Source organism: Amphiura filiformis, chromosome 2 (genome assembly GCF_039555335.1).
Source record: "Amphiura filiformis chromosome 2, Afil_fr2py, whole genome shotgun sequence".
NCBI lineage: Eukaryota > Metazoa > Echinodermata > Ophiuroidea > Amphilepidida > Amphiuridae > Amphiura > Amphiura filiformis.
In genome coordinates, this window is record NC_092629.1 from 58202947 (window position 1) to 58222739 (window position 19793).

At 37.4% G+C, this 19793-nt stretch overlaps 1 protein-coding gene across 1 annotated transcript; it reads left to right on the plus strand.

Annotated features, from left to right (window-relative positions):
* The first annotated feature begins 21 nt into the window (after positions 1-21).
* On the plus strand, positions 22-12937 carry LOC140146447 (uncharacterized). Its single transcript, XM_072168305.1, has 9 exons — positions 22-1448; positions 4377-4469; positions 5689-6725; positions 7040-8042; positions 8312-8472; positions 8596-8798; positions 10030-10114; positions 10599-10666; positions 11884-12937. The coding sequence occupies exons 1-2, from the start codon at positions 22-24 to the stop codon at positions 4447-4449; spliced, it is 1500 nt and encodes a 499-aa protein (XP_072024406.1). The 3' UTR covers positions 4450-4469; positions 5689-6725; positions 7040-8042; positions 8312-8472; positions 8596-8798; positions 10030-10114; positions 10599-10666; positions 11884-12937.
* Positions 12938-19793: the final 6856 nt, after the last annotated feature.

The following is a 19793-nucleotide window of genomic DNA, read 5'->3' on the forward strand; positions in this document are numbered from 1 at the left end:
CTGAGCATAGCACTTGTGCTGATGTTTGCTGCGCAATGTGTGCCAGCTGCACACAAAATTGTGGAAAAATTGGTCACAATCTTTGGTGACATGGATTCTGACAGGTTTTACTCGGAACAGTTGCCATTTAACGAGACTCGACCAATTCAAGAATTAATTGAATTGTGCCTGGTATGCAACTCTGAAGCCCAGAGTGATAGGCCTAATATAGACTTGCAAAGTTTATTTCCCTCAGGCAAGGTCTTGTTTCATGGCATCACTACCAAGGCTGCAAATGCATTAGGCTACCTAATGCAAAGTAGTAACAAGCCAGAATTGAGTGAAATTGTGTTGCGTCCAATTGCGCATGCAACAGATCCAGTTGTTCAGTTCGGTGCAACCCGTGATATGTGGGATTCAAAACAGCAAGAAATTAATGCCATTTCTGATGATAAAATTGAAGAAATCAAACAAAGATTTCTTGCTGTTAATCCAAACACAAGTGATGACATCCTGAGTTACAGCCCTGCAGCTATAGCAGCATACATCAGCTGTATCCAAGCCAGCGAGGGCCTACCAAGCACATCAGAAACTGATGTGTCTGGTATATTCAATAACATCCACCATGTCCAATTGGAGGTCCTCAATGTAAACTTCTTCCCGCTGCATGACAACTTCGAAATACTGTGTAAGAACATTGAGGAGGGTCATTTGTCTTCACTAACGGAGCTACAAGCAACATCAACTGCACCTAGTGGAGAACAAATGACCAAGCTTGCTCAAAATGTCCACAAAATGCCATCACTGGAGCTCCTCAATATCGCACAAAATCCAATCGAGGCTGGGAAAACTATTCCTGCGTTATGCCAACATATCAACGAATGTACGGAACTGTGCGTGTTGTCTGCATCCGACATGAATGCACCAGCAAACGATATGTTGACATTGGCAGAGAATATCCCAGCCAATCTTACACAGTTGTATATCCGTGGTAATGATATGAATGATGCAGTAGCAGCATGTCTTACCAACTCATTACCATCTGCAATGACTGTGCTGGAGATCAGTGTGGATGGTATGAGTATGAGTCAACATGACGCTCTACTTGAGTCTATTCATACCAGACTCACGAGTCTAGAGTTGCTGAGTGTATATGATAGCAGTTACGTGGTGAGTTTGGTGAGACATATGGCCAGCACATTCATGTCATGCACACAATTACACACGCTAGTACTGACTGCTACTGCCATGACTGCAGACAAGGAAGGAAAAGAAGAGGAGGAAGAAAGGGAGGCGGAGGAAGAAGAACATGTACAGATAATTCCTGACGAGTGTTTTAATAACTTTATCGATGCCTTCAAACAATCCACGAGCATCACGTCACTGACGATGATTGGCATCAGTTTGACATTGCAACAATTCAGACAGTTATTGGACACTTGCAGACACAAATCTTTGCAGGAATTACGGTAAGTTTATACCGTTATTTTAGTATTATTTTGTCTCGTATTTTTAAGCTTACCTAATTAAAAAAATGCCCGGGCCTAGGCTTGAAGCTTTCAGAAATACGTTTCAAAATGAGCAACTTTATTTCAATATGGCTTGTGTTTACAAACAAATGCAATGCTTATAATCACTATTAATTGTTTGTCTGTTTGTTTACTGTGTATTTTAACATTTTACCTGTTTATTTGGGTTAAAAAAACGTGCATAAATTGGAGCGTTTTGTGGAGATTTTTTTCATGCAAAACAAAATTCATTGGCGTGTGGGTGTAGACCCTGGCTGTATGCAATTTTATAATTGTTTTTGGCATTAACACATGAGTGTTTACAAACAAATACAATGCTTTATAATCACTATCAATTGTTTATCTGTTTATTAACTGTTTATTTTTTACATTTTATCCGTTTATTTTGGGGTAAAAAAGAGTGCATAAATTGGTGTATTTTGATGAGGTTTTTTTTCATGCGTGTACGTGGTACGTAGGGGTGGCTGCATGCAATATAAATTATTTTGGCTTAATTCAACACCTATTTGGCTTTTGTTTACAAACAAATACATTGCTTATAATCACCAGCAATTGTTTATCTGTTTATTTACTTTTATTTTTACATTTTATCTGTTTATTTGTGGTAAAAATTGCACTATTTTGGCCCATGATCGGGGTGAATTTTGGTTGAAAAGGGGCTCTTTCTTTGCCCCTTTTCTTTTCCTTTACCCTCCAGATTTTCTCTTTCATTTTTTTGTCAGAGGGGCACTTTTTTCTTTCATTTTTTGTCAGGGGCACTCTGACCCCCCCTGCTGGCTACGCTACTGCCCCCATGAGCGACAAACCAGGATAGCGCATTTGCCATGTAGCACTAGATAAAGGCCTACAAGCCCTACATACATTTACATATAGTGGTGCGATTTTGAGTCGGTAATCTTTTAGTATAGGCCTATATACATTGTAATATCTTTGAGGGCGGCAGACATTTTAGAGGTAACACTCGCGTGGGTTAAACAACATGCGCCGGGTCGTCATGAACCCGGTCATGATGTTTGGTAGACATTTATGCTGTAATTGGACGTGCGCGGCAGATAAAACGGCAATTGCCTGGGCAGGCTGGGCTTTTGATGTGCGGGAGGCTTTTTTGAGGTAATTGGATGCTGTGTGCGTCCCTGGGTATTTTGACGCAAGGTAGGCATTTTCGAGTAGGCCTACCATTAATGAAACTGGACGCACATATAGGCCTATGGGCAAAACGTTTCACGCTGCTGGGGCTTTTTGACAGGAGACGGGCATAAATGCATTTTTAGGTAATTTGACACATGCTTACACGTTTTTAAAAAACAACATTTTTGAAGTATAAATATGAGGCCTGCGCATTTAAAATATTGTGCGTCTAGCCTTTTTGACACGCAGCAGGCATTAGCGGGTAGGATGGAGTCACATGCATATTCGTGTTTGCATAGTCATTTAATGTCTAAAGAAGAATAAAATATTGCTGCACATGTTTGGAACATAACTACATAGTTTTATTCATACACATTCTTTCATTCATTTTGTTTTGCAAAATTTCTTACATATTTTTGCCCATGCCATTTAATTGTACCGTACTCAGTTATTGCAACTGGTCAAGACAGCGCTGCTCTGTCATCTGACAACCCAATTCTTGCTTTGTTTTCAATTCAAAACTCCATTACCAATTGACCTAATTAGTACCCCTCCCCTAATACGTGCCCCTACAGAATTGTTTGAGTGACAACTTAAGTGTCCCCTTTCAATTCCATCAAATATCTGAATAAGACCTTCTAAATCTCCCAGTTTTGATTTTTGAAATTCACAATGTAATACACATTTTATGGCAAATCATTAAAAATTGATATTTTTGATATTTAACAGTAGGCCTACTCGAAGTAAACTTTATAAATCTGATGATTTATACTTAAAGTGTGTGTAGGTGGGATGAAAAGCCGACGATCAATTGAAAATTTTAACCTTTCGTATTGAAGATATGGAATTTTTTCCCAAAACACCAAAAAAAATTAGGTCTTTTTTGGAAAAAATCCATATCTTCAATATGAAAGGTCAAAATTTTCAATTGATCGTCGGCTTTTCCTCCCTGCTACATACACTTTAAGAATATATCATTAGATTTATCAAATTTACTTCGAGGACTGTTATATATCAAAATGTGAAAAATATCAAATTTTAATAATTTGTCATAAAATTTGTATTATATCGTGAATTTCAAAAAATGAAAATTATTTGATATCAGAAAGACATGCTTCGTATTCAGAATGCAATTCGATACGTCTGAGGTGCTCTCATGTCCCACAAAAAATACTGTCGAAACGCCATAAACGCTCATTCTAGATCCCTTAAGTGTCCCCTTTCAATTCCATCAAATATCTGAATAAGACCTTCTAAATCTCCCAGTTTAGGAATACGATCATTTAGACATTTAATACACTGTATTAATTTCTCAAAATTTTAATATAAAGCACCACCTGAAAGTGATTGTATTAAGCGCAGGGGCACTACTTAGGTCGATTCACTATTTATTGGCATATTTACTTATTTATTTGTTTAAAATTATATAATGTTGTACTACAGCCATTATTTTTCACACTTTGTTGATAAAATGTTCATTTCCATATAAATTATTTCATTTATTTACTTCAGTTATCATAATGTTGCCCTTGGCTTATATTGAGCTCATCAACTCCTTGAATTGTGCATTCATGTGTAGCCTACGTATGCCCCTTAAATTTGACCTTCAATGCAGCCAGCAAAACCTCAACATGACTTGTACCATGTTGTACCTGTATCCATATAAATCTTTATACTTCATTTATATAAAGGACACCAATTCATAATACTTATTTGAGAACCCTTGCTATCATTTCACAGGTTTGACAGAGACTGTCTACCAGCAGGTCGTGAGGATGGTGACCTGGATGATGAATTCCTCCTTCTTCAGTAGCATCCTTTTAGACAACCCAGGTGAGTCAAATGACAAATCATGTAAAAAATGTAAATTCTTGACTTGTGTAAACAGACCCTGGAAACAGACCAGAGAGATACTACAGATAGTATACAAATATTGACTGCTTTGTTCGGGTCATGGTTAAAATTATAGGCCCAAGGTGATCTCAAACCATGCTATGACCCGAGGGGCATCCTCATTAACATAGATTTTTGTCATCTGATTGGTTAAAAGGCCTATATTATTGTTCATAGGCCATGGTAAAATTTACCAAGAAAGTTTTTTGTTATGAACCGATCGCATCACCGCAACTGGCAGGCAGCACGTCGGTGCCGTGTGTGCGTAACGCGAACACGCCATAGCGCACGTAGAGTTTGATCAGGATGCACACCGATGAAGTGAAAATGACTATTCCCGGGGAATAGTCTTTTCAAAAGACTATTGCCTGGGGAATAGTTCAGTTTTTACGTAATTCTTAAAAAGGAGGGCATAGCTAATTCAATGACTGCACTTTTAACCAATCAGATAACAGGAATCTATATGAGGTATATAATCTACTTTATCAAGCAGCAGGCAAGTGACTAGGGCAATGCTAACAGCGACAGGCCTACTTTGTATATAATATATGCTTGTACAAAATTGTTGCAGCATTTTTAGCAAAAGTTAATCACCTAGGTATCTTTACTAATTTGAACCTGCTGAATCCAAAAGAGAAGGTAAGCAATCGTTATTTTGAGTCTATGACCTTCAAAATGACCCCAGAAATTACCCCATAGGGTTATAGTTATACAGGGGTCAAAAATTAAACATGCTTCGATTTCACTCATTAGCATATCAAATTATCCATCTGGTTGTAAGGATCACAAATATATAAATATGGTCGAAGGTCAATTTGTACAGGGGTCAAAAACTAAAGTTGGCCCGATTTTCATGAAATTTATACCAAATTGTTTGTCTAGCTTCAGGCAATGAGAAAAAGATTTCCACTATCTGTCATGTATAGTTACTCAGGTAGAAATGATATACCAATTTAACAGGACAATTGCCATTAGAACCTATAGGCCTGTAACTTTTTTGCCACATATAACACATAGTGTACATCACAGAAACACTGTAAAAACCACTTGAGTGACCCTATCATTCAGGTGCTGTTTGGACATCCACAGACATGGTCTTCATTGGTGGCTCAGCTACGTCACACTAAAAATGTTATGAATTTTATTTTGTTTCTTACAGCTATGACAGACAGTCTAACCAGCCAATACAGTAAAACATGCAAATAAATATGTGATTGTACAGCATCCTATACTACCATATTCTATTCAGAATGAAAACCTTGACCATCTTATGGTGTACCCCAGAGGACAGAATAACCAGCATCCATATTGACACTTTGTACAGTTATCTCAAAACGAGGTTATATGCAAAGTATAGAATGAAATCCTTGAACGTCCGATGGTGTACCCCAGAAGACAGAATAACCAGCATCCATATTGACACTTTGTACGGTCATCTCAAAACGAGGTTATATGCAAAGTGTGGAATGAAAACCTTGAACGTCTGATGGTGTACCCCAGAAGACAGAATAACCAGCATCCATATTGACACTTTGTACGGTCATCTCAAAACGAGGTTATATGCAAAGTATAGAATGAAATCCTTGAACGTCCGATGGTGTACCCCAGAAGACAGAATAACCAGCATCCATATTGACACTTTGTACGGTCATCTCAAAACGAGGTTATATGCAAAGTGTGGAATGAAAACCTTGAACGTCTGATGGTGTACCCCAGAAGACAGAATAACCAGCATCCATATTGACACTTTGTACGGTCATCTCAAAACGAGGTTATGCAAAGTGTGGAATGAAAACCTTGAACGTCTGATGGTGTACCCCAGAAGACAGAATAACCAACATCCATATTGACACTTTGTACGGTCATCTCAAAACGAGGTTATGCAAAGTGTGGAATGAAAACCTTGAACGTCTGATGGTGTACCCCAGAAGACAGAATAACCAGCATCCATATTGACACTTTGCACGTCATCTCAAATGAGCTTTTGCTTGCAAAGTGCATGTTGTTGATTTGTACTCCTAACGTATGCTTCAACTACCGCATACGCAAATATACATGATCTGAAAAATGTCCTTTTGCACATGTGTCTTACTTGGATAACCTCATTGGTAGCAAAAGATTGCAGATCCGTGCAAAGGGTCAATTGGATGGTCTACCAGAAGGTGTCAAAGATGATTACTCACTCAAGACCAACAGGTTAGTAAGAGTAGTAAAATTACACATTTTGAGAAACCTTACTATATCGATCTGTAGATAGCTCTAAAAGTACACATAAGAAGATTTTATAAATTACATGATCAGTGCTGCAGAGTTGCACAATATTTCCTGTCTTAGTGGTTTATGCTATCTACTGTAGACAACATTGAATGCCCATGTTTTCCTATACATATCTATAGTGATAGCAATCATTTCTCATGTAATGAATGACCTGAAGAAGCAGCTCAAAGTGGTGTTTTAAACATTATTTAAATAATTCTTAATCAATAAGTAAATGCTAATTTTATCAACAGAATAGACATCACAGAACCAATGCAGATCTTGGTGAGTCATGCAATAATCACAAAAATAAGCAGATAAATGTGACTAAAACAATGGTATTTGGGAGGATATGCTTGTACCTCCCACCTATGACAAAGGTTAGGCGCGCTTTTGGGAAAGAAATGTTTGCTCATCTACATGTATTATAAGCCAGGGGTGTAAAAACTAATTGAGACAAGATCAGCTCCTTTATACAAATGTATACATGTTTTGATATACTGTACATATCTACAGTGGTAACAATCATTTCTCATGTATGAATCAGCACAAGGTGTGAAGTTTTTACATTTATGCCAATTTTATCAACAGATAGATAGGCCTACATATCACAGACCCAATGCAGATCTTGGTGAGTCATGCAATAATCATGAAAACAAGCAGATAAATAGTGACTAAAACAATTCTGTGCTATTTGGCAGGATATGCTTGTACCTCGCCTACCTCCCATGGCAAAGGTTAGATGCACTTTTGGGAAAGAAATGTTTGCTCATCTATGAAGTCAGAAGTGGAACTAGCTGAGACAAGAGTAGCCCCTTTTTGGACCCTGTTTACCCATTAGTTCTCAGTTTCTAGCCTTTACTCCTTTGGAATGACCAAGCGTGCTATGGGTATATATAATGCAGCTATAGATGAGTTGACTTCTGACGTCAATGCCTGGCAGTATGCGCACGCATCAACACGCATATACTGTCTTGTATTACCCTGTTGTATTGTATTTACATGTGGGAACATTTGGTTGAGCTGTCACATTACAAATCTTTATTAAAATATTCTGTATTACATGAATTCCACAGACTACCTGCCATGCAAGAAAGATAGCATCTTTCAACGCAAACCTGAAAAGTCAATTCTCTACAAGAAAAGCCAATCTACTGGAAGGTCTTAGAGCGAATGGTAAACTGCATCACTGTGAAACTTGATCCTCATTCACCATGTTCGTAACAAAAATGAAACTTTCTACAAGTGGACAACAAGGTTAGTTAAATATTTCACTTCATGACACCAACATAATAGATCTCCCCTTCAAACAATATATGTTCTTTTACGAGTGAAAGATAACAAACCTACAACACTATGTGTGATGTGTAATATTCCTTTATTTGATATAATAGCATTTATTTAGCGTCTATCAGTTTGCAGTGGTGCAATCTGCAATTTCTCATTATTTACATTATGGTAATATTGGTCTGGCGCATTGCAACGCTTTGTAAAAATAATGTTGTATTGTTCTGTGTATTTCACAGCAACAGAAAACTCTACCTGCAAGAGATGGAATCATCTTTCACCACAAACCATACAAGAGGGCCAATCTACCAGCAGGTCTCGGAAAGCTAACGTGGGATGAACTGGATCACAAACTCGTTATTCGCCACGAAAATGAAGCTTTCTACAAGTGGACAACAAGGTTAGTTAAATAGTACACATAATGACAACAACTTATTAATTAGGTAGATCTGCCCTGAAAACAAAGTGCTAGTAATCAGTCGCTTTGTAAAAATAATGTTGTATTGTTCTGTGTATTTCACAGCAACAGAAAACTCTACCTGCAAGAGATGGAATCATCTTTCACCACAAACCATACAAGAGAGCCAATCTACCAGCAGGTCTCGGAAAGCTAACAGGTGAAACTCCTCATTCTACCAGCAGGTCTCGGAAAGCTAAGGATAATGAACTGGACCACAAACTCCTCATTCTCCACAAAAATGAAGCTTTCTACAAGTGGACAACAAGGTTAGTTATCCCTTGTTAAATAGTATACATAATGACATCAACATTATTTGGTAGATCTCCCCTGAAACCAAATTGTTATTAATGAGTAAGAGATAACAGAATTAACTACAAGACTATTTCCTTCATGAAACTTTGATAATCCTTTATTTTATTGTAAAAGCATTTGGCATCTCATTAGCTTTGCAGTGGTCAATCTGCAATCTCTGACTAGTACGTAATATTTGGTTGATCTAACACATTAAAACTCCTTATTAAAAGTGCTGTATTTTTACGAATGAGAGATAGCAGAACCGGAGAAAATATATTACCCCTTAATCCTTTGCAACATGACGCATCACCTCATTACAGCAAATGACACTCCTATTACTTTGTACAGGTTGCATTTGTTTTCCTGTTGAGAATAGACTGGATAAACATTGGTCGATAGTCAAGAAATGAACATTTTTTGCAACATCCGGATGTCCTCGGTTCATTGAAGTACTTTTTGTCACTATCTACCCGTGAGCACTAGCTTGCAAATCAGTACAGAAAATTGAAATGGAAGAAATTCATTGTGTGAAATGTAAGACACTTTCTCTGTAACAAGACTATTTTTAACATGAAATATAGTCTTTTATATTATGTTAGTTTATACTAGCATTGTGCCTCTCTTAAAGTGATGCAATCTGCAATCTCTCATTCATGAAATTTAGCAGCTTCTATATGCAGACAGAAACAATGTTATTTTAAAAGAGAAAATGTGGCACCTCTGAACATTTTCTCAAATACCACTTGGTTATGAAGTTGGGTCTGAAAATGGTCTTTCAATATGACTATTTATGTTGAAATACATGCAAAGCGATTTAGGGGTGCTGCGGTCGATTCAGTCCCTCTAAGATGGCACCCAGGGCACATGCCCTCCCTTGCCCATGGTTACAGTATGTTGTTATTGTTCAACTACTATTGTATTTGTTCACTTTTCAATAGTTATATTGGAATGACTGATTGACCTGGCCAAACACAGCTTATTTCAGGGATGCAAGTTTTCAGGCTGAATTTTGCCTGAATTCAGGCTTTTCTGAATCCCAGATTTACGCAATTTCTTCTATTATCAGCCCGTTTTAGGATCATTCTGGTAATTTTCACACTGTTTTTCAGGCTTTTTATCAAAAGTGGACTTGCATCCCTGTTCATAGTACCATGGTAGCACAAATGTTTCAGAATATGTCTATATCTGTTTGCATTTTCACAGCTACAGAAAGCTTGCCTGCTGCCAGGAGGTCTTGAAGTAAAAGATGACTGCTAACATGTGACATCACCTTCCTACATGAGACAAGGTGAGTGGTAAGATTTTACACAGGGTTGGTGGGGCCATATGACATGAGGCCCTCTTGAACTCCAAATATACTGCTTCTTTTATGACTTACATAAATGACCAATTATCCTGCTCCAACACAATTAACTTCATTGTATTAGGGACTGTCCTGGTAGAGGTAAAATTGGGGGAGGTTGGAGCAAAAATGTTTTGGCAAGCTGAACGGGGGGAACAAGCAATTTTGGCACACTTTTGTGGGGCACCATTTCCTGCTCGTGCTCGATGTGCTCACATTACATATCTACACCAGTTAAGATTTGTAAATTGGGACACAGATTTTTGGCAAGCCGAGAGTGGACAAGCAAATTTGGACAGGCCGGAGGAAGCAATTTTTGGCATGTCATTTAGAAATTTTACCCCCCCCCACCCCAGCACTTAATTATTACACAGCCCAGAAGAGTGTCAGAATATTTAATATCAAATCTGTATTTTAATTTTGTACGCAGGCACTGAAAGCTCAGCTGAGGATGTCTGGGATTCATTACATCATCACTTTCCTCCGTGGCACAACAAGGTGAGTAAGATTTTCCCGGGAAGAGTTTACACTGGATTGAACTTACGTTCAAACACTGCAAAAAACAGTCTGCAGAGCTTAAAAGCTCTCTGCAGAGCAAAAAAAAAACAGTCTGCAGAGCACAAAAAAAACAGTCTGCAGAGCTTAAAAGCTCTCTGCAGAGCAAAAAAAAACAGTCTGCAGAGCACAAAAAAAAACAGTCTGCAGAGCAATAAACAGTCTGCAGAGCTTTTGCAGTGTTTGAACGTAAGTTTGTAATCTATATAATTATGTAAATATGTTCACAGAGATGTCAAATTATTAGACATCACATGTTTCACAAACCATCAAAACTCTAAACTTATTTTTCTTGTTTATATTGTACAAATCAATTAGAAGAAAATTGTTCTACACAATGTTTTTGCAGTGTAACCGGGTGGGGGTATTTGTTCCCTTCAGTCAGAACCCGAGGCCACCTTGAACCCTACAAGTATCGACAGTTTCAGATATGTCCATGGAGATACCCAGCTCATCTCAGTGCCATAGGCAGAATTTTTCAGGGAAGGGAGCAAAGCAACTTTACTAAAAAGGCCTAAAGCTTAATTTCCACATGCAAGGGGCAATACTTAACACAGTGGGGAAAGTTTCCCCCTCTTGGTTACATCACGGGCCCTTCTTCTACCCTATCTGTATCTTGGTTCGCTTCAGGTTTGGTAGTGATATCAATGGTGTTTTCGCGGTTGCACCGCAAGCAGGACGGCATACCGCCCTTGTACTCCGCGTATGTGTACGCTCTACGCAATTGCCTTTACGCCCACAATTTGAAACTGCAGCCAGCGAAATACGCACGTACGTTGTTACTACCGAACTTGAGGTGAACCAACTATTGTTTATTTAGTTCCTTTCTTCTTTGCCATCCTCTTTCCTTCTTCTTTTTACCTTCTTATTGATTCTTATTATATTTTTTTTCTCCTTTCAACAATTAACCCCCTGGACACTACTGGTCATCTAACTGCATTTCTGATTGGTTGATACTAAAGTAACTTGAAGCGCTCATTTCAATTGCCAATTATGACTAGGCTTTAAACTATTTATGATCAAACTTGCATTTGCAGATGGTCTTATTTAATACCCTCCTTGATTTGTTCAAAATTGGACACAATATTCATTTTGGCCAATCGGCAGGTTGTTCTCATGGGGTTAACGAATACAACTTTCATTTGTCTTATTTGTTTCAGGTTGAGTGAAATCACAGATACTGGTGAAATGCGGTCTGGAATTCAAATCATCGCAATTCCTGTTATTCATACTTCAACCTGAAATTAAACAAGGTAGATTTGATCACAAATTGTAATCATCGGAATGAACTACCAGAATGCATTCACGCAATGCAAAAGTTCTGAGTCAGTCATTTACAACGATAATATTGAGGAAACTAAAAGTGGAAGCTGGACTCAGTTTTCCCACCTACTGGTAGGACGTATGTCATTGAGAACTCACTCATCAATAAAGCAACACTAAATCTTTGTTGCCATCATAGTTATGGGAAAAATTGGGGTATTCGGGTGCTTGCAGATGGTACACAGAAACAATTTTGCGTGATAACCACACTAAAATCCATTGCGTCACTCCTTAAACATGTTAAATGCAGCCAGTTTGCATGCCATGAAGCGTGTCTAGTATCGCGCACAAGCACGGATTAGTTTGGGTGCATTTCGAGCAAAACATGAATACACCTAAATTTTGCCGCATTGATATAGCGATTGATCAAGTACAGGTTCTCTGATTTTAATTCTGTGGTTGCCATACACATCCGTAGGCTGGCATCAAGAGTTTTCTGAAAGTTAAACAGAGCGCGGAGAGACTCGGACTTTTAAATATTGCAAGGAGACTGCAAGGAAATGAGCCCATCGAGTGAAGGTCCATTGATATCCCATAGCGAATTCTAAAAGATGAGTGTCTATAATAGTGTTTTCAGCTTTGCAGTCAGTGGCATCCATGTTTTGACACGCATGTGATGCACACGCTAAAATTTGCCGTATGTGGTTCTTCGTGTGTATAAGAATCAACATAAGTGATATGTTATTACTGCAAACACTGGAAAACATGCCAAGCTAAATGTATGTCACTGACTGCATACAAGTAAAAATACTATGATTATGGGATGCAGTAGGGAGATCTGTACAAGCCTTGAAGGAGTCTTACTTCCAGGCCAATGAAACCCAAAATAAAATGTATTCCATAAAGAATACAAGAAGATAATTACACATGACTTTTATAGGATGCTGTCACATGAATATTTGCACGTGAAGATTGACTGTCATAATAGTGCTAGTTATGTATCGCCATATTATACACTGGAAGAAATTCACATGAATATTTGCCTGTGAAGATTGACATTACAATTATAATAGTGCTATAGTTATGTATCGCCATATACACTGGAAGAAGTGTCATTCTCTAGGATATGAACCAGGGACCTGAGAATGAACCTTAAACTTTTGATGTGTGTTATTTCAGACGGCACTATAGAGATTTGTTGTGATATCAAATACATGAGTGTTGTATGCATCATATTGATGTATTTCTCATGAGCTCAATGTGCTCTTATATTTATATGTTTAATATTTCAATAGGTTGTATCAATCTAGCCTTATAAATATAACTTGTTATATTACGAAGCTGATCCTCTGATTATGTTTACCCCTCCCCATTGCTCTGTTCCTACCAGGAGAGGGAACTAGGATGTGATATCATAGCAACAGATGTTTGGGTTTAAATAGTCACTATGGACCACATTAGCCTCATCCCAAAGGCATAGTTCAATAACCTCAATTAAACAATCATAGTGTAAAATTTGACCTCAAGTTGAAGAGTATGAGTTTTTGTATCCAAATTTTCAAAGGTCATTCAATGAGTGTACAAATGTATTGGGGTTAAATAACTGTGCACTAATAGATGATAATGTTGTGGATCCTAGTGAGTAGGCCTAGTCTATTTCGTGCCAGAGCAAGACCATCGTAAGTGTAGTAGAATGTAATAGCTGCCATTTGCAACATTTCAACAAAATGTACTTTGATCAATGATACATAAAGAGCCTCAACTATAATTATGTAACTTAGGGTTAGCTTAGAGGTGGCCACCAGACTTGGAATACAGAACATCAACATTTACATAAGGCAGCTATTATATTCTATTGCACTTATGATGGTCTTGCACTCTGCCCATGATTTGAGAAATATATAGTTTCAACCAGAGACAGTAGAGAAACTGTCTATGTTTTAACTCCTTTGTCCATAATAAAAGCAACTTCGATCCTAGCGCTTCATCGATCTTTAATAGGTATAACGTTGAACCGATCCTGAGATTTACAAAGGAGGGCTATGATAGGCCTACCTGCAGCCCTGGTTTGGTATAGCGTGTCTTGTCAAAGTTGAAAGTAGGCCTAACGCCATGTTGGATTTTGCCGTGGCAGATTCAAATTGTTGCGTTTACTTCGTTGATCGCCACCGTATGGACAATTTGCCCTTCTGTGCGTGTGTATACACCCCGCGGGATTCTATTAGCGCATGTGATGAGTCGAATCTGCTACTGCGAAATATAACATCGCGTAACTCTCAACTTGAGACGAGACGCAGTATAAAACGATCCAGCTTGAAATTTTGACTTTTTGAGATAAGTCCTTATCTTTGGATTTTTTTGAGGTAGAAACAGCTTCGAAAGTATATGAACATGGGTGGTGTGTGTATACTGTACCCAAATCAATCATTATGATAATGTTCTGTGTTGTGTGTTGCACAAATGCACAGTAATGTCAAATGATTTTTAGTTTGTAAACTGTAAGATAATGAACCTTGAACACTGATATATGTTTACTCCATAAAGAATATGGAAAGGTACTTATGTATGACTCTAAATTTGGGCTGTAAAAATTGCATGGACATTTACTACCTATGTATACACTGGTGACTGGTGAGATCCATGCAAGTCTTGAAGAAGTCTAACATTCTCTAGGCAATGAACCAGGGACCTGAGAACTGTTGAATTGTCTTATTTAAGATGGCACTATAGAGAATTATCATGATTATTGTGATACACATTTGTGTTGTTATGTATCATACTTATTATTGATGTATCACTCATCAGTATGTACTATGTTGTTTTGTTTAAAATTATGCTTAAATATATTGTTATAGTTAGTATTTCAAGTTGTAGGGGACCAACCAAAAGATCAATGTAGCCCTATAGGTTCCATAAGTACTTGTTGACAAAGCTGATCCTACATGTTTGCCCCCTGCCCCTTTTAGAGGAGACAACTAGGACCTTGCGACATATTACAAAAACGTCTTTGTTCATAGGCCTAGTAGGAGCTTCATTGATCTTTTCGTCTGTTCCCTAGATAGAATGTTGCATTTTATCTATTCACATGATACCCATCAGGTATATCAGCAAATCGCTGAATGGGCCATGTTTTTAGAACTGTCGCACAAAGTGGTTCATTTTGACAATTGGTTCCATCTTGTTGGTTATGTTAGTTAAGCCTTTATCTTTTAAACTATAATATTAATTTAAATTTATTATTTATTTATATTTAGCATCAACGTTTCTATATATCCAGCCATGAACTATTCAGAGTGGCCATCCATCTGTGTTATCGAATGCTACATAGCACGTTTATGTGACCCCTAGAATGGCTCTTTATCTGATGAACAAAAAATCGTCTAAAACTACCATATTATAAAGAAATTCATGCTTGTTGCTTACAATTAATACAAGAGACTGCCAAATTGTGATGAACTGTGTATTTCTAGATGTCAATCCTGTGATAATTTTTGATAAGGACACTTACCTTGTTGGGTTACAATGTAGAAACAATTTAGTCTCCTCCGCAGCCAGTTTGGTTCCGCTCCCCCCACACAGGGAGCGGAACCAAACTGGCTGCTAAGAGACTATACTAACCACAGTGACGTAGGCATGATTCCAGCAGCCAGCACCCCCTTCGCTACCTCACTAACCATGAATGGTGTGTGTATTTGTACTTATATTCATAATGTCGACAGAGCAAGTTTTCTTTTTACAAACATGAGTTGAGTAACATAAGGGCACAAAGCATAATCGATGAAGTCGTATACACATTACTAGTTTTGTTTATAGCTGACCCTTCCATCATCGCCTGTTACGAAACCAGTGAGCCAAAATAACGTAGATGTTTTATAAGCGTATAGGAGAAACATAATCAACCTTTGTTTATTTCCCCACCCCCCCCCCTCCACCTAACAAACTAGTTTTGTTCATAGGGCTTCATCAATCTTTTGGTTTGACCCCTAATATGTAAACACGGTGCATGTATCTTAACCATGTTCATAATTATTAAATGTGATAATGATACTATACAATTCAGCAAATTCTTTCAGCAGTGTCCGTCTGCTGTTTCTGATTATCACGTAAAAGGAACTATGTCAGTCACACAATGTTACGCAGCTTGACCAGCGAATGAGGTGCCGATGTGATGATGACGTGATTCAATTAGCCAATCAGAACCCCACTCCAGTGTTTATGCCATAAACAGCGTCAAATCGGCAGACCACTGAAAGACCATGCTGAAAATTATAGTCATGATAGTGTAAACATGGTAAATAGTAGTTTATAAACATGCATGATGTTTGCAGGGCTATATGCCAAATTTTAATGAGGAGGCAATAAGGAATTTTGTTTATAAATATCTTTTTGTATGTACTTAAAAGAATCCTGATTAACGTGTTTATTTGCATATTCTACTTCTGTGTACATGTACATATGCGTGACCCAAGATGTTCACTATACACCCCTTAAATGAGATTAATTTCACCAGGCCACCATAATCGGTCCTAACAAGTAATGATACAAAACAAGCTTTTGATTATGTTAACATTTTTGAACTTGTTGCCTGAACTACTGTGCCTCAAACAAGCTAAGCATGTTAAACTTTCTTTTTTTAATGAGTGGCTTTTAACCCTTGAATGTATAACAAAGTTACTCGCCTGCTTACAAAACCACCACTTTTAAATCATAATCTTGATCACGCATAATTATATGTACATTGCATTTTTTGAGTCGCCTATTATGTTGATAAAAAGATAGGCTTTGGTCTGGTGATATGTATATGCTATGTCTTATTGATATGCCTAATGTGTAAATAATCATGAGTGATTCAAGTGTAAATGTATGTGACCAATGATAATGTAAATCAGAAAAGAGCTCAGTACTTATAAATTAAACATCATGATGAGTATGTAATTACAGATGTAATTCATGTCAATTATGATGACATGACAAAAAAAGATGCTGAGCTGTAATTGTCTTAGGAAGGCAGTCCCAAATATGACAAATTTAGTGACCCTCTATCTTGGGCTGAACACTTACGACCCCCCTCCCCCCATACACACACCCCACACACACACGAAACACATCGGTGTCAAACGGTGATGAACAACAATGAAACATGATTGAATCCCAAGTGGATATCACTATGCTTTATTCATTGTAGTATTATTATAATAATGATGAATATTCATGAGTGATATGTTAATAATTACATATAATTGTTCCATTTATCTTTTCGGTAAATCCCATCAGCCTTTGCGATAGTCCGTATACATTCCTTGAGTCAGTAAAGTGAAATCAGATTTTGAGATTTTCTCAAAAACTGTTAAATTTTTGCAGGAATCTATTATGCTAGTTGGATTCCTTTCATCATTTCCTTTCTTAAAATGTATACTTTATTACATTTATAAAAACAATATCTAAATTACTGATTTGAGAAAGGTACTCGGAAACACACTAAAGTAGACCTGAGATGTCGTCATTTGACGCAACGCCGATGCGTACATTGTTTTACTGCGCACTTCACGGCTTTGAAATGCGCAGTAGCAATGTTCACTAAACAAACGTGCGCATCGGCGTGATGCCAAATGATGACATCTCAGGTCTACTCGCAAAGGCTTGTATGGGATTTACCGAAAAGGTTAATTAAGACACTTAATTAGATAGATATTCATGGGCGATATGTTAATAATCATACCTATGATGTCAACAAATTGTATGTAATTATGATGGATCTTGCTCAGTTAACAAGCTGTGATGTGGTTTTTTGGTTTTGGTTTGGTTTTAGTGTTTGCAGCACTAGATTTTATGAATCTGATTTAATTTGTTTTTATTGAAAATTATGTGACCAGTTACATGAAAAAGGTGGACTACTTTTCAAGATATATAGATCTTAATGTATGAAAAAGTAAAGAACTTCAAAAGAAATTGCGACATATGTTCACTTATAAAAATAAATGCTTTGATCAATTTTGAAAAGTGATGTGTTCCAAACTAAAGCTTATAAATTTCTTCTTAACGTATCTGTCATGTCATTTTCTTGCACAGTCCATCCTTTTGATGCAATTGGTCACAGTATATATGCTATAAATATAATTTTGGTGTTATTTTATTGGTGTTTTATATCCAAAAAAATGCAAATGTCGAAAAATACGAGTTGTTTCTTGCCTTGTTGAAGCAGCTCACAAGTAAATATTAAAGGGACTTTTAAAGATACGTCGAGGACCAAACAAATTTGTAACATTTTCTGAAGTACCTTACTATGATTGATAAATTGGACAAAATTTGCATTGGAATTCCTTATCTCTTTAGACATGAAGCTTTTAAAATTCTACAAAATGCAGTGTCTTGCTTATTCATTGTAGGGGTTAGTTACTACATTACTTAGTATGTGTTCTAAATGTGCAAAAAAATATTAGATGTACTAGTATTAGATATACAAACTTATTGCAAAATACTATGAATTGTTGTGTTTAGGCACAAGCATTTTAGCTCACAAAGCATACTGAATGAGCTCTTGTATGATTTGTCCTCCTGTTTATCTTTGTACACTTGTGTCTCCTCCTTTTCACTCATATCTTTTTTCTTCTACTGTCTTCTGTTTACTTCACCCCTTTATTGTTCTTTCCCTTTTCTCTGTACTTGTTTTCTCTTCTACCTTTTCTTCATCATCTCCTTCTCTTTCTATGTCCATGAATTCTATATATACTACACTTCTTATTCTTGTTCTTTTTTGTAAAGCTTTCTTGTTTACTTCATCTTCTACTTCAAATTCTTCCTCCATTTCATTTTCTACTACTATTATTCTACTATTTTATCTTCTCTCGTCATCTTTCTTCTCCTCAATCCTTTTCCGAACAATGGGAGCACATGGGTGTACTGTACTAGATAAGGAAGCATGTTTTGTGATGCCACATTTTCTTTTCTACTGCCTTAACTCTCCCTTTATTTTCTCAGTGCAACATTTTTATCCTAATCCCAACCATATAACCTAACACAATTCCCAACCTCTCACTAACTAAGTCACTCACTAACTCACTCACTCCCCCGCTCACACACTCACTCATCATCAGAATCTGTTTCACCACTCCCATGAAGCCCTCCAGCATTTTCTATTCCTTGCCACTGCTGCCTCAGCAGTTGTACTCATGAAGCTGGTGATGTCATCTCTCCAAAAGTCTTATTGTTTTCTTCCTCTCCTCCTGTTTCTAGCCTTTGGCTGCCATTCTGTGTATCTTTGTTCACCTGCTATCTAACTAACCATATTCCTAACCCAATTCCATCCATATGACATGCCCTAACTAATACCCTAACCCTACAACCTAAACTAAAACCCTCTTTACTAATTCTATTGTTTCCGAGTGGCAGCCCATATTCTCTCTTTATAGTACCAAACAGTATGCTTTGTGAGCTGTCGTTGTTGCACATTGGTATACTGCTGGATGGGTGTGAGGGAAGGAAGGAGGATTTGTGGTGGGTGATTGTGGGAGTGCAGGTGTGTGTCAAGGGGTGGATGTGTGGAATGTTGGGGTGTGTGAGAGGGTGTATGTTATGGGCTTATGGCATTATAGATGTGATGAGTGTATGACATATTGGACACATTTGAAAAGTGATTACATGTATGTTAGTGTTTTTTATGTGGTTATAAATGTGGGGAGATTGTGGTTATATGCTGTGAGTGTGTGGGGATTGGGTTGTGGTTATAAATGTAATGAGTGTGCGATATTGGATATTAAAGTGGTGTTTTTATGTGGGGTGTGGTCTTATGTGGATGACTGTTTTCCAG

Coding starts and splice junctions, on each gene's coding strand:
- LOC140146447 (XM_072168305.1), top strand. CDS start 22: ATGTTTGCTGCGCAATGTGTGCCAGCTGCACACAAAATTGTGGAAAAA. Junction 1,449..4,376: donor AAATCTTTGCAGGAATTACG/GTAAGTTTATAC, acceptor ATCATTTCACAG/GTTTGACAGAGACTGTCTAC.